Here is a 16,411-nt window from a genome sequence, read left to right as displayed (position 1 = left end):
ATGCTCTTGTCCTATACATTCCTGTCAAGGTAAAAGTCAGCGTGGGATGTATATACCTCAGAAGCAGTTTCTAGATTCTGAAAAACCAGTACCTACTTGGTTATTAATATTTAATGAACAAGATTTGTTTCACTTACAATTCTTTTAAACTTTGCTTAATTTGAGAGTCTATGGGAAAGGCAACATTTTTCTACTCTCCGCCTAAGGTGACCATAATCAGTCATTGATACAGGATACAAAAAATTTGAACAAAGAGGCATGGACTGCTTGCATAATCATATTTGCATATACAGTTGCAACTAACAAATGGGGCCAGAAATTGAAACAGTGCAGTGACATGAGCTTCTTTTGGAGATGTATAAAGATTTGGCTATAGCATTTTCTGCTATGAATAGGAGATATTTCTATGTTCTTTGATAGTGGCACCAGCTTGGACATAAAGAGGGAGGGGTCTTAGGGAATAGAGGAGATCAGATCTGAGTTTCTCTCAATATCTGAGTTTCTTTGATAGTGGCACCAGCTTGGACATAAAGAGGGAGGGGTCTTAGGGAATAGAGGAGATCAGATCTGAGTTTCTCTCAATATCAGCCTCCTGCCTCTGCCTTTCCTTCTGCAAATATTTCCTTCCCCTCTACACTGTGGCATTCGGTAATAGGGAAAGAACTGAAGACTGGAGAAGTCAGAGGAGGGTCTGCTCACCCACTAATGCAACAGGTGTGACCTCAGAGTAGCAATACCACTGATGTTGGCACATCACCACAGGCCTCATTTATGGATACAGGCAGTGCTGGCTGGGAGGACCAATGCCCAGAGACCAGGAGGAACAGAGAAAAGGGAAAACTGACCTGCTTGATCTCTTCCAGGAGCTGTGAGGGAGCCAAGATTTAAAGGTTAGCACAGAGCAATGTTTTTCAAACCTTTTCACTTACACAATCTGAGAAATGTTCCAACAACCCAGCCACAACCACTTCTTCGGTTTTTCCTTCCCATTTCTTTGCCCCCATTCTATGATACCCATAGTCCCCAAACAAAGAAACAAAAAAGAATAGCCTATAATTTATTGTATAAACATGAATGACTTGTATCCACAATCCTGACTCTTCTTTTTGCTATTTAATACTTAACAGCCTCATAGTTCCTTCCCCCCTCTCTTCCCTAGCCTGAACTCAGCCATGCAGAGACAGAAAAGGGCTTGGAGAAATGGTTTCTCCTCCCCTCATTACTTGGGTACGGTTCCTCTTACTTTTTCAATCTCTGGTTAAATACTGGCTTAAAGTCTCAGGAAAGGGGGTCATATTTCTCAGTAGATCTTCCCTTACTCACTTGAATTTTGAAAATAATTGTTTATGTGAGGGATTTAGAAGGGGTTTGGTGGAAAGAAACATCCAAGCTTCTTATGAGATGAAAAAGAAATGGTTGAAGAATCAAGGGTTTGCTCTGTTGGCTTTGGTTTTCCTGGGACCCAGCTCTGCTCATTCTTCATCTCTTGTGTAAAGAAAAAAAGTGTTGCCTGCCATTCCAGTTCTACAATGATCAAGCTATTAGCCATTGTAGTTGCCCATAGACAGTGTACTCTGAGGAATTCAGGATGAAGAAAGACAGGAAACATTCTGTGCTTTGGATATATTGGCCCTTAGATAGTTAAGATGCATATCTACGGGAAAGTTTCAAATGACCCCAGATTCTTGCATCATCCCATACAGAGAAAAACACTAAAATCGTTGAGATTTCTCCTCTTTGTGATTAGCGGTAATCTTTTGATGCTTGACTACATGTTTTTCCAGCAAAAAGTTTGTATATATCTTGGCTCCTCCCTTACCTCTTCAGAGCAGTTCCTCAGATCTACCTGAGAGGCTGTCTTCTGGGCTATAGTCTTCAGTAATTTCCCCAAATAAAACTTAACTCAGATTTCACATTGTGCAGTTTTCTTTCAGTCAATAGTTTTGGTGACCACAAAGGGACCCAGAGCAGACTTCACTCCTTTGCCTGAGGATCAGGAGCTTTGGTACCAGCAAGGGCCTCTTGTGCCCATTTGCCTCTTCCACGAGTTTAGACAAATTGGGGTGAGTCTCTCCTGGTTCTTGGATCTCCCAATTATTATTATTATTTTTTTGGTTTAAGGCCCATGTTCATCATGTCCTTTATTATATCATCCATGCATATTAAGACTACAAATGACTTTCAGCTACTTAAACATATAATCATGATATAATATCCATGGCTTTATAGAGTCCCAGCATAATGTTTCATATATTCTTTTTTTTTTAACATCTTTATTAGAGTATAATTGCTTTACAATGGTGTGTTAGTTTCTGCTTTATAACAAAGTGAATCAGTTATACATATACATATGTCCCCATATCTCTTCCCTCTTGCATCTCCCTCCCTCCCACCCTCCCTATCCCACCCCTCTAGGTGGTCACAGAGCATCGAGCTGATCTCCCTCTGCTATGCGGCTGCTTCCCACTAGCTATCTACTTTACGTTTGGTAGTGTATATATGTCCATGCCACTCTCTCACTTTGTCCCAGCTTACCCTTCCCCCTCCCCTTATCCTCAAGTCCCTTCTCTAGTAGGTCTGCGTCTTTATTCCCGTCCTGCCCCTAGGTTCTTCTGACCATTTTTTTTTCTTTTTTCTTTTAGATTCCATATATATGTGTTAGCATACGGTATTTGTTTTTCTCTTTCTGACTTACTTCACTCTGTATGACAGTCTCTAGGTCTATCCACCTCACTACAAATAACTCAGTTTTGTTCCTTTTTATGGCTGAGTAGTATTCCATTGTATATATGTGCCACATCTTCTTTATCCATTCATCTGTTGATGGACACTTAGGTTGCTTCCATGTCCTGGCTATTGTAAATAGAGCTGCAATGAACATTTTTGGTAATGACTTTTTTTGAATGATGGTTTTCTCAGGGTGTATGCCCAGTAGTGGGATTGCTGGGTCATATGGTAGTTCTATTTTCAGTTTTTTAAGGAAACTCCATGCTGTTCTCCATAGTGGCTGTATCAATTTACATTCCCACCAACAGTGCAAGAGGGTTCCCTTTTCTCCACACCCTCTCCAGCATTTATTGTTTGTAGGATCTCCCAATTATTGGTTGATGATCCTGAGTTAGTTCTATTTTGTGGTGTATAACAGGGATTTGTCTCCCCTCCCCCTGAGGCAGGAGATAGATGGGCCCCAGGTTAGACATTTACAACTGGCCTCCCATTTACATTTCATGTGGCAGGAAAACGTGGGCTTCGGGCTGGACGCTTACAGCTAGACTCCCGTTTGTATTTCCTGGGACAGGAGATAGATGGGTTCCAGATTAAACATTGAAAATCAGTCTCCTGTTTGCTCTCCGAAATGGAAGCAATGACAGATACAGTGTAAGTAGCCAGGTTTTGTCTCCTGTGGACACCTTCAAAGGCTGAGGGGTGATCTGACAAGCCCAACCACACACTGCCCGGGCTGGGAGTCTCCACTCTGTGTCCAGTTCTGTTCATGTGTACATGCGTGCAAGTGTGTGTGTGTGTGCACATGTATGCATGCAGGGTGTGTACAGCTGAATAACAGGAGAGGATCTGCTGGGTTCCAGTGTCCTGTGTCCCCCTCCCTGGCTGCCCTTGCTCGGGGCCACCTTAAGATAACAGTCATGGCTAGAACAGAGAGGGGCTAAACCTTGTTTGAGTAAAGGGTCAAGAGGTCACATATTTCCCCTTCTTGGGGCAAGGGAGACATTGCACATGGACAGAAAGTCTACTTGAGGGTCAAAAAGGAGGGCTCACCACCCCATAATATGTGATGCTAAGGCCACCCCATAGGCCTTTGGGCTGAAATCCATCTTGGAAAAAAGTTGCACACACATGTTGGGGAGGGTCCTAGGGCAGGTCAGGTGTGGAAAAAGAAGCCAGATAATTGGCCAAAGGTAAACAAAGACCTGGAAGAACTGCCCTTTATAAATTATTTAACCGCCTCTTTTCTGCTCTCCTCCTCCTTAGGGAGGATGCCCACACCCTTTCTCTCCAGGTGTGCATCTCTGCCTTGCTTCTATCATAACTAAACCAACTGTTTCTCTGTGTGCTCTCCCACTTGTTGTTGTGCTATGTCTCTAATAATAAACTTTGTACCTGATTTTACAGTTTTTACCTCCGTGAGAAATGCATTTTTCACTGGGGGCAAGAGCCAGGGGGTCTGGTGGCTATGATTCCTGGTTTTCATCCAGGGTACCCAGGTTCAATTCCTGGGCAGGGAATTAAGATCTCACTTCATGCCTCCACTCACTTCTGCCTCTCCAAAATCACCTCCACCCCAGTTTAAAGATACTGGGGGAGCCTGGTTAAAAGATACGAGGATTTACTCAGTTGAAAGACACTGAGCCTCTGGACTGGGTAAAATGAGGGGCATCAGAAAGCCAGCCTCCGACTAACACTCCAGCCATGTTTATGTACATATGGAATTTATACTTACAAATATTAAATACTTATTTAATTGGGAATTAAAGGAAATCTTGCCCTAAAATGGCCAAGATAGGGTTCTTTTGACATTCTAAAAATGATTAGAAGAAAGCCAGCTTGATAAAACATCTTTTCAAAATTTTGACCTTAAAGGAACAAAAGCCCTTCTAGGAGGAACTTGCATTTCTCTCCCTGTGCTTTTGAGATGTAAATGTTATATCTGATCTTCTTAGGCATCTTATTCCGTGTTTCGAGAGCTTGGTCTCTGCCATCCAGAAGGTACACATATGGTGTACATTTGGCAGCCAGTTGAATAGACTGGGATTCCAAGCAGTCTTTTTGTCTGGCTGTGCCAGCTCTCAGGAAAATTTGTTATAAGGAGTGCCAGCCCATAAGGGGCCTTGTCATCTCAACCTTTGTTGTCTCTACCTGCACAAAAAAGACCTTTAGTTTCTTAGACTGTTATGGGGAGTAAACTTTCTGTATTTTGAGAAGGCTGCATTCTTTGCACTCTCTTGTGGGGATGCCTCTTGCGTCTTATTGGTTTGAGTCGCTATTAAGATACTATTCATCAATGGCCAGACACTGGATTCTTTAAATTGGAGAAACTTCTAAACTGCTAAATTTTTAGAGAGCTCTCATTTTAAACAGCTGTTTTATTGGTGCCTATGAAAATACCAAATTAAAAGGTAGATGCAAAATATATATATATATATACATACATATGTAAAACAGGTAGCCTTAAAACTCCCTTAGTTTAAAACTAACAAATAAAAACTGTTTTAGGACGCCTTATTTGTGGTCTCAGCTTCCCTTCAATGGTTCTTGCAGGTGCTAATAAAAACATTAGCTTAATTAATGTTAATTAGGTTGATTAACAGGGGAATAAGAAGAAACTGAGGGGAAAGTCAAGAGACTTCTTCCCAACAGGGTGAAAATTTTAAAGGGACTTATCCCAACAGAATGGAAATCTTTAGATGATTATTAGGAAATGGGATAAATAAAATGGATTTTGATGGGATTAAAACAAAAGTTTTGATACACTACCTGGGGTTGGATAGACCAAAGGGACCCCCCAATTAGTCCCCCCAACATTAAAGTGCACTCTATTAACCCCTGTTTTGAAACAAAATTTAAAGGCTGGAAGAAAATTACACTGAGATACCTGACTAGCATTTGCTTGGGACAACAGTGAGATCAACTAATGAAGTTAAGATTGACAAAAGGGCCTGTGTCCCTTGGCTTGAGCCCTCACTGGGGACCCCAAAGCTTTTTATGCAGAAATGGATAAAATGGCCAGGGGATAAAAAGGAAAGTTTCTGGGCTCCTTGTAAGACCAAGACTTGTTGATGGGGTCCTAATGGAGGCTTAAGTTAAAGGTATAAGAGTTATAAATTTGAAATAAAATCTTATAAAAACTGGTGTATTTGAATGGGCTTTATATAAGATGGTTACATCTCTTTTGTCTAATTGTACTGTGGGATAGACATTACATCTCTATGAGGAATGTTTCCCCTGACTGGTATTATAAGACAGGGCATATAAATCTGCCCCTTAGGCAGTATTAATTAAACATACTAAAAAAAACCAATAGGGACTTCCCAGGTGGCGCAGTGGTTAAAAATCCGCCTTCCAATGCAGGGGACTTGGGTTCGATCCATGGTCAGGGAACTAGATCCCACATGCATGCTGCAACTAAGAGTTTGCATGCCACAACTAAGGAGCTGGCGAGCTGCAACTAAGACTCGGTGCAACCAAAATAAATAATTAATTAATTAAATTAAAAGATGGTTTAAAAAAAAAAAGAAAGAAAACTAATAGAGTTACCTGCACCCACACAGTATAAAGTAAAAACTGGGCCCCAACATTCAGGGACTAATAAAAGCAATAATAAATATTTTTTGCCCCTAGGGTAAATTGCTCTGTTTAATTTGGGCACGCACAAAGAGGGCCTTTGTAGAATACCTTATGCATAAATTTTTGAAGGCATGATAAATTGAATCCCAAAGTTCTAGAACATAGAACTCTTGATTTCCAGTTTAGTGGAAAATCTTCTTGCTGACATTAAAAAAGCAAATGAAAGAAAATGTAATTGGGCAAATCAATCTTTTAATATCATTTAGGCAGCAGACCAGTTCTTTGGGGAATTAAAAGCAACTGTCTTTGTCTTGCCAATCTACAAATCAGAAATGTAAATACAGCCCACAGTGACCTGAGACTGAGCCTAATTAGCTCAATCAGGTTGAATCTGAAGCTGAAGAGGGAAAAAAGGAAAAAAGAGGCCTTTTATCAATAAAACTCAAACTGTTGGTGCTCTGGCCTTCTGAGATGGCCCACATTCTATCTGTGTAGTGTGTTTCTCCCAGGGCCGTCTCGCCTTTTGAGACGAATCGCATTCTGTCTATGGAAAGTGTATCTCTCTAAATAAACTCAGCCATAAAAAGGAATGAAACTGGGTCATTTGTAGAGACGTGGATGGACCTAGAGAGTGTCATACAGAGTGAAATAAGTCAGAAAGAGAAAAACAAATATCGTATATTAATGCATATATGTGGGATCTAGAAAAATTGTATAGATTATCCTATTTGCAAAGCAGAAATAGAAACGTAGAGAACAAATGTATGGATACCAAGGGGGAAAGGGGTGGGGATGGGAGGAATTGGGAGATTGGGATTGACACATATACACTATTGATACTATGTATAAAATAGACAACTAATGAGAACATACTGTATAGCACAGGGACTCTACTTAATGCACTGTGGTGACCTAAATGGGACGGAAATCCAAAAAAGAGGGGATATATGTATGTGTATAGCTGATTCACTTTGCTGTACAATAGAAACTAACACAACATTGTAAAGCAACTATACTCCAATAAAAATTAATCAAAAAAATTAAAAATAAATAAATAAATCCACTTCTTACCTATCTAAAAAAATAAATAAATAAAAACTAAACAAAACAAAAACAAACAAACTCAAACTGCTTGAAAGGCTCCCTCACCCAAAATCAAATTAACGGCCTCCTTAAGGATTTATCAAGGATAGATACAAATCTCAAAGTCTTTTCTGCAAATAGTAAAAAGCCTTAATTATCTGAGCAAATAAATTTAACTTACACCAACTGTCATTTATAAATTAGTAAGTTTATATTGTAATACCTGATTCATGACTCAGATTTAAAATGAAGCTATGAGATCTCTAGTTATGTCTGTTTATACATCTGTGTGTACATTATACATATGATACATCTTTACTTTCAGATAGTATTATCAAAATTAAATTTATAGAAGAGCTCTATTTAATTGACTTAAAAGTAAGCATTTACAAATTAAATTTTTTTTTTAATATTTTTAAATGTAGTAGAAACTAACCCAAATGAATTTCAAGTTCACATAATCTGGGAAATATTCAATATTAAATTAATATTTGGTATTAAAGTTCAAGTTTGTTGGTTTAATTAATACAGATATGTCTTACTTTTATTACACTTAGGTTTACTAAAAGTCAAGTAAGGTCATATTATCTCTATTATAAAATTTATCAGTGAGAAAAATAGCTTGGGATGGTGGCTGACTTGGCCTCATGTCTCAAAGTTTTCATGGATAATCTAAACATAATTGTTGAGAACAAATGAATTAAATAGATATAAATGGGGTAAGAGCTTTTAGGTGAACTCTTGAAGAATAATTATGTTTTGTGGTATATCTACTTAAAAATAGTTTCTCTAGATTTTTGGTAACTTGAAACTTTAGAATTTTGCTAAGTGAATTTAAATGATGGAAATTTATTAAATACCTAGACCATTTCCAAATAAAATAAGATACTGAAATATTAATTACTGAATATAGGCTTCATTTTGCAGAGAAAGTAAAGATATTTAGGACTATTAATAAAAATGTTTGGTGCCACACTAAAAAATAGTCTATAAAAGAGCACGTATTTTTAGAAATCATAAATAATATTTGTAAGTTTGCCAATCTACAGAATGCTAATGTAAAAGACAGTGCATCGTTGCTTACTTCTTAGCTTTTACTAGAAATTACAGTACTTAAACATTAAGAATTCTAATTAATATATATAATTAAAACTACTAAAATTAATAAGGGCAACAAATTTGCATGAAAGGAAAAGGACATAAAGAATGGACATTTTGTTATGGGAAAAGAGAGTCATTTTGTTCTGGAGAGAAAAAAAGGAAGAAAAAGCACAGGACTAAATCTGAAAGTAAAAAATAAAGTTACAGAAGGTTTGTGGGAAAGTAACCCTGAGAAAAGAGTTTTGTGCATGGTCAGGACTGGCTAAAAGTAAAATAAAATTTAATTGAGTAAATAAATTTAAATATTAAAAGTAAGTTGGTACAAAACTAGAATTTGGTTTTCTCTCCAAGTTCAGAGAACAAAGTTTTCTTGGAATATTGATCTGCTTTTGGTAACAGACTGTAAAGTTTCTTTACCTTTTAAGTAATTTGTTGTAGCTTTCTGTATTTGCCTTTAAAATCTTTTATTGTCACGTTGGTTGAATGAATAAGTATTGTTTCACACTGACCTATGATCCTATTTGACCAAGTGTTTTAAAAACCTTTTGATGTCTTTGACAAACTTCCCAAGTCAAATTCCAAATGAATTCTTTTGACTTCTAGCTAACTTTGTGATGCTTCAAAGGGCCACTGAAACATCCCAAAGAGAGATATTAAACTAATTAGGTTTGTTGAGTATGTTAAATTACATGGGAAATATTGTCAAATAAGTTGTGATAAACTTTCTTAGGCTATATTATATGGGTATATATCATTAATATAGAGCTTCTAAAAATTATATGAAATTCCTAAAAATCCAGTATGTCCTGGTATAGTGTTATTAGTCATAATTCTAATTATTATCTTAAAATGTTGTATGTCACAGAATGTTGTATATTCTTTGTCAGTTATATTGCAATCAGATATTTAACCATGCCATTTAAAATCTTTTGTCTTTTATAGACAGTCATTGTTTTACTATGATGCTTTTACAAAATGAAGATCTTCAAGAAGATTCACAAAGAGGACTTTTTGACAAATAAGGTTTCTGATGACTTCTAGATCATACCACTGAACTGGGTAAGAAATTACGAAACTCTAATGGAAAACCTGATGACTTCATCCAGATCAGCAGGAATCAATTACATGGGACTGAATGAACTAATAAACACAATTTGTATTTTATAACTTTTTTCTGAAATATTACTGACTTTTAATCTTTATTTTCCAGAAAACCTTTCCTCTTACACTATGACCTACAAAAAATTGATAAAGTATACCTTTGTAAACAAAGATGAAATATTTATCATTTTCTCTCTACCTGATCCCTCCAGAATTTGGCTTTTCCAGCTGGCTCCCCTCTGGACTTTATGGCTTATTGCAATCCAGATTACAACTAGTTATACTAATCATTATTTTAATCTGTTCTCTCTTTGTTGTTTTCAAACTATGCTTTGTGTCTCTCTCTGCTCCACTCTGAGCTATATTACTTATATTCTGTCTATTTTGTAATATTGTTGTCTCTTAAATTACCTGATGTGTAACCAGGCCTCCAACAAAATTAATGATGACTAAAAGTCTTGAGGCAATGATCACATATATAACTCTATACAGAATAATTGTAATAGTGCAACTCTAGATATGGGAAGCAGTAACAAGGGAAAAACATTTCCTGGATCATAATAGACTAGTAAGACATGTGATCCAGAGAACTTTAGGTTATTAACAAGGCCTAATCCAGACATAGCACATGAATGACCTATCACTGAGATCTTTGCCTTACTTAGGAATAAGTGTTCTTAGCGCCACGGGACAAATAGGTCATGAAATGCCTCCGAAACCTTAGTCAAATTTATGACCAACAAAGGGCACTGTAAAGAAAAAAATATTGCCTGCCATTCCAGTTCTATAAGGATCAAGCCATTAGCCACTGCAGTTGCCCCCCAACAGTGAGCTCCAAGGGGAATTCAGGATGGAGAAAAACAAGAAACATTCTGTGCCTTGGGTATACTGGTCCTTAAATAGTTAAGATGTATATCTAAGGGAAATTTTTAAATGACCCCAGATTCTTGCATCTTCCCATACAGAGAAAAGCACTAAAATCATTAAATTGAGATTTCTCTTCTTTGTGATTAGCAGTAATCTTTTGATGCTTGACTACATGTTTTTCTAGCAAAAAGTTTGTATATATCCTGGCTCCTCCCTTACCTCTTCGGAGCAGTTCCTCAGAGCTATCTGAGAGGCTGTCTTCTGGGCGATAGTCCTCAGTACGTTTCTTAATAAAACTTAATTCTCAACTTATACGTGGTGCATTTTTCTTTCATTTGACACTTGCTATCTGTCTCTGAACCCCAAGAGGAAGCACAGACAGAAGCTCCTTGGTCTTCCCTGGCTGACATTAGGAACTGAGGTCCCTGTCCCAGTTCAACCCATCTACTCACCCAGGATCACCAGCAGCAGCCACAGAAACATGGGGACCTGGCCTGGCTGAGGGCAGGGAAAGTCTGTCTCACCACAAGCCGGGCTTATTTCTCATCCACGAAAGAGGACAGAAGGGAGGTACTCAGATGAGATCTGTAAGAGTTAGAAAAGGGGAAGTAAAAGAATCATATCTTGCCTCAGGTTCTGAAAAATTAACACAACTATCTTCCTAAATGTTGTTTGTATTTCAACACCGGCAGTCTTAGACGTTGACAGTTATCTTCCAGCAGCTCAACTCTCTCTGGAGAAATGTCTCCAAGGCTGTGCTGGGTTCTCTGAAATGCCACGCTATAGATTTGCTAGTATTCAAATAACTTTTTTTCATTTTTCAAATGGAAAAACCCTTCCATTACCTTGAATTCATACAACATGTGGTTCTGCATAAGGTTCCTAATATAGGCATACCTTGTGACTGTGGTGTCCTGCTATGTTTTATGGTGTAAGTCACAAAAAGTCAAAGTATCAAAGCAGACATGAAAGCCTTTCGACCTTACATAAACTGGCACAAAGTTGTTGAGGAGGAAAAATTTTTTAAAATTCACCGACTACAAAAGGAGCCACCCCTAAATTCCTCCCAGATCTGTGCAAATTAGGAGATAAAAGAACAAGCATTAGGTAGGAAACTGTTTTGTGCCCCATCTCAGCCTATAACCAGTGCTGTGCCTGAGCAGGCCCTTGTGATTCTTATGATTGCAAGACACCCTCAGCAATAACCATGAAGAAACTTTGGAAAAAAAAAGAGTTTATTACTCACAGGTCTTGGAAAGCACATGGCACACCTGGGGCTACACTGTGAGGTCATGTGCTGGGGTTCTGCTTTTATTGGGGTGGAGGGTGGGGCTTAGTGTTTTGAGGGCTCACTCTTTATTGGTGAATTTAAAATATAAAATCCAGAAGTTAAAGCACAGGAAGAGAAAAAAACAAGAGGCCCAAATGGCCAGTTATCAAAATCAACCAATATCTCTAAAACAAAGGAGCCTGGGGGGCAAAGGAGGGCGGTGGGGTGGGCTTTGGTGCTGCCTTTTATCTAGTGGCTGGCAATGTGTTTATTCAAAGTAGCTCTTTAAAGTGAATGCCTCAGCAATCAAAGCTTAAGTCAGGCACTTGCATTATGAAAGAAAGAATAACTGTTAGGGCCCATACTACAGAACCTCTCTTTTTAAAGCCAGAGCTCTTATCAGAGAGGCCTTCCCTGGCCTTGCAATCAAAGAGGTCTCACCTGATTATTTTCTGTTTCAAGCCCCTGTATGCTTTTTTTCATAGCATTTATCATTATTTGTAATTATTTCCTCTATTTTCTTGTTTGTTTTTACGTCTTCTCCTCAGCTATCATTCCAAGGCCCATGTTTATCTTACCCATTGTTGTATCCCTTGTACCTCTACCAATTCTCTCTTGCAGGGAGGCATTAAATAAGTATTTTTTGAGAAACTATGAAAAACTCTGGACCAGGGTTTCTTGACATTTATTTCATTAGCACTTCCCTAAGGGGCCTTTTCAGATTTTTTTTTCTAGCCACCCCCCTCCTCTATGAAACATTAATAGCACAGATATGCTGTATGTATATATATACATAAAAAGTAAGATTTTTTTTCCACCTCCACAAGGACCAATTTTTGCTGCTTTGAGGGTGATATCACCTCTGTTGGGAATGCATGCTCGAGACATAGAGCCAGACCATTCTCAGCAATCTAACTACCAGGATAGAAAGTTATGACCATTCAAAGACATCTTTGTATTAGAAACAGAAACCTCTGATCAAGTTTCCGTTCTTTGTGGAGGCTATCCTGAGGCTATAATGGAAAGAAGTCCTCTTCTTTAACCAGATGGCATTCTATTCATTCCCCCCCCCCCCACCGCATGACAGTTACCAAATTTTGTTTTTCCGTATGCATTTATGTGATTGAATGATGTTCCTTTCTCTCCTTAGACTGTAGTATCGCAGGGCTGAAAAGAGTCTGGTGTGTTCTCCATCATGTTTTCTTTCTTTTCTTCCTTCCTCCCGTCCCTTATTTCCTCCTACACTCCTTCCTCCCTTCCTTTCTTTTTTTATTGTAGAAAGAACACTTAACATGATATCTATCTTCTTAACAAATTTTTCATTATACAATACATTGTCGTTGACTATAGATACAATGTTATACAGCAGCACTCTAAAACGTAACTTTATCTTGCTTAACTGAAACTTTACGCCAGTTGACTAGTAACCCCTCATTTCCTCCTCCTGGCACCCACAGTTCCACTCTGATTCTATGAATTTGACTATTTTAGATAGCTCATGTAAGTGGAATAATGCAATGTTTGTTTTTCTGTGACTGGCCTATGTCACAACATAATTGTCCTCATGGTTCATCCATGTTGTCACATGTTGCAGAACTTCCTTTTTTAAGGCTGAGTAGTTTTTCATTGTATGTACATATAACAGGGAAGAGCCAATCCTGACTCCATGTTGGATCTGTTTCTTTACTTTAACCTTTGCTTCCTGTTGCTTTTGTTCACTAAAAGGACACTGTGTGTACCTAATGGCCTGCCTCCAGGAACCCTGCCCCTCTGCCTGAATGTTAAACCAAAGTGCCTTTGTTCAGGGAAGCAACCTGACCCTGTCCACCTGTGAATAGCTGCAAGAATAAAGAAATTAGCATGTCCCCTCTCCGAGGCTGGCCATTCCAGGATATATTTGCAAGACTTATGGCCTTTTTATTTTACTTCCTCACCTCCTCCCACCCTCTGTTCTATAAAAGAAACTGACATCCAGACCCCAATAAGATGGTTCTTTTTAGACACTAGTCTGCCATTTTCTCCACCTGCCAGGTTTCCAAATAAAGTCATTATTCTTTGCCTCAACATCTTGTCTACTGATTTATTGGCCTGTTGTGCAGCAAGCAGAGGGAGCTTGGACTCACTAACATACATACCATGTTTTCTTTATCTATACATCCATTGATGGACAGTTGGGTTTTTTCCACATCATGGTTATTGCGCATAGTGATTTAATGAACATAGCAGTGCTAATATCTCTTCAAGATCCTGATTTCAATTATTTTGGGTGAATACACAGAACTGGGATTGGTGGATCATACAATAGTTCTATCTTTAATTTTTGTTAGAAACTTTATACTGTTTAATATAGATGCTCTATCTTATAGATTAATAAATGATGCCTTACTAAAATTGGTGAAACTTATAAGAGGAAAATAAAGTGAGGAGGTGCAACAAAGTCAGGTTTAAGCCTCTGCAGTCAGGAAAATATGGATTCTGGTCTTAGATCTACCCTCTACTGACTGTGTGAACATGGCAAGCTACTTCCCCAAGATTGTTCACCATGGGCAATATCACACACTTAAAACATACTTTTTTTTTTATAGTTACAGATAATATGTGTAAGTTTGCCATACATAATAGACCCAAAAATTAGTCATTGGTAACATTTTTTGGCTAGTAAAATATTAGTAGGGATCAGTATGATATATCATTTGGAGGTATTCTCTAAGTTTTTGGTCTTAAAAATAATATATTACAAAGAGATATAGTTACGCTGAAAAGGCTAAAAACATAACACCTTGATGAAAGTGTTGGTTATAAAAGGTGGATGCTTTTATGCTTCCAGTAATGATGGAAGAAGAAACTGAACTAACCTTTCTTCTGAGGATCACTAGAAATGCTGGGCGAAATTCTTTTAAAAGTCTCTTTCAAGGTACTGAAGAGATAATAAGACAGTGAAGAATTCTGAGACACGAATAGAGAAGAAAGGAGCTCAAGGAGAAAAACCTGGCTTCTGAAAACACTTGTTTAAAAGGGCACTTGCCAAGTCCAGAAAGGGCAGCAGGGAGGCTTGTGCTTTAACACAGTCCTGTGGGGTTGGGAGACATGGACTGGTATTCATGTTGGTGTGTGTGGAAATGTTTAAAATATGATTGTAAAATAAAAAAGAATAAAATACTGCCATTTTCAGCAACATGGATGGATCTAGAGAATACTTAGCTTAGTGAAACAAGTCAGGCAGAGAAAGACAAATACTAAATGATATCAGTTACATGTAAGTAATCTAAAAAATAATACAAATGAATAAATATACAAAACAGAAACAGACTCACAGACATAGAAATCAAACTTATGGTTACCAAAGAGGAGACAGAGAGAGGTAGGGAGGGATAAATTAGAAGTATGGGATTAACATATACAAACTATGATACATAAAATAGATAAGCAACAAGAGTTTACTGTATTAACACAGGGAATTATATTCAGTATCTTGTAATAACTTATAATGGAATATGATCTGCAAAAAAAATCCCAGATGCAGAACCAAATCACTGTGCTGTACACCTGAAACTAATGCAATATCATAAATCAACTATGCTTCAATAAAAAATATATATATGGCTGTAAAATTTTTGACAGCTCCTCAATTTAGAGGTGGAGTCTACACTCCCTCCCCTTGCATCTGGACAAGTTTGTTAGGCACTAAGACCCAATAAAACTGTGGCGGAAGTGATACTGTAATTTTTGAATTAGTTGATGAGATATTGTAGATTCACTGTCACATTTGTTTTTGAAGCTTAAGCCAACATATAAAAAGTCTGACTACCCTAAGGCCACCATGTTATGAGGAAGTCCAGACCACATTGAAGGGTCACACATACACACTCTAATTGACTGTCCAGGTTGAGGTCCCAACCTATAGCCAGCATCAACCACCAGACATGCAGGTGAAGATGGCCCCTTATGATCCGTATAATAGATCCAAGAATTCAAAAAGGAGTCACTGTTCTTGTCATGAGTAGGGTGACTGAGAAGAAATTGATAAATAAAAGAGAAAATATTATACTAAGTTGTTTTCATTTATTTAAATATAACTCTTAATTACATTTTACTCCATTGCATATAAACTAATTTTGTCTATTGAAAAGAATTAAATTACATTTAATAATTGGACTTTTTATTTAAAAGTCAAGCATGGAGGAATGTGTTAATGGTTTTAGTCTCAAGTGACTACACACAGGGAAAAATGACATATTGTAAAATTAGTAATATGGCAACATTGCCCGCTGCATGGAACCTTAGAAAATTATGAAGCATGAAAATAAATGATCAGAGTTTTGAAGGTTTTCTTTTTTCTCTCTTGTTTTTTTTTCAAATCCAATCTATATCAGTAATGGGCCCTGGAATCCTTGCCAATACTATGCAGAAACAGTAAACATAAATTCATGTAACTTTAAGCATAGTGTGTACTTTTCAGGTTAGTGTGGAGAGAAGAAAAGCAATCAGGCATGGAGGGAGCTCACCTTCTCCAACTCCCCCCATACAGCAGACATCACCTAGACCTCCACCTATTTTCTGAAACCCAAGTACGGTACCAATATAAAGCCATTGACTATAATACTACTCCTGTATCCAGGGACCATCAACCCACCTGAGGTGGAGAGTGGCACCAGTTCAGAGAACTGGGCCCCCAGGCCATTGTCA

At 37.8% G+C, this 16,411-nt stretch overlaps 1 protein-coding gene across 1 annotated transcript in view; it reads right to left on the bottom strand.

Annotated features, from left to right (window-relative positions):
- Nucleotides 1-16,269, bottom strand: part of FCRL3 (Fc receptor like 3) — a 52,795-nt gene extending 36,526 nt beyond the window's left edge. The window contains 1 exon segment of the mRNA XM_082407784.1: nucleotides 700-16,269. Within this exon segment, the coding sequence (XP_082263910.1) occupies nucleotides 700-769 (70 nt within the window). The 5' untranslated portion in view covers nucleotides 770-16,269.
- Between the last annotated feature and the right edge of the window lie 142 nt (nucleotides 16,270-16,411).

Source organism: Balaenoptera borealis (genome assembly GCF_965194805.1).
Source record: "Balaenoptera borealis genome assembly, chromosome: 1".
Taxonomy (NCBI): Eukaryota; Metazoa; Chordata; class Mammalia; order Artiodactyla; family Balaenopteridae; genus Balaenoptera; species Balaenoptera borealis.
The sequence above is the reverse complement of the archived record's forward strand: the minus strand, read 5'-3'. Positions and strand labels throughout refer to the sequence as shown.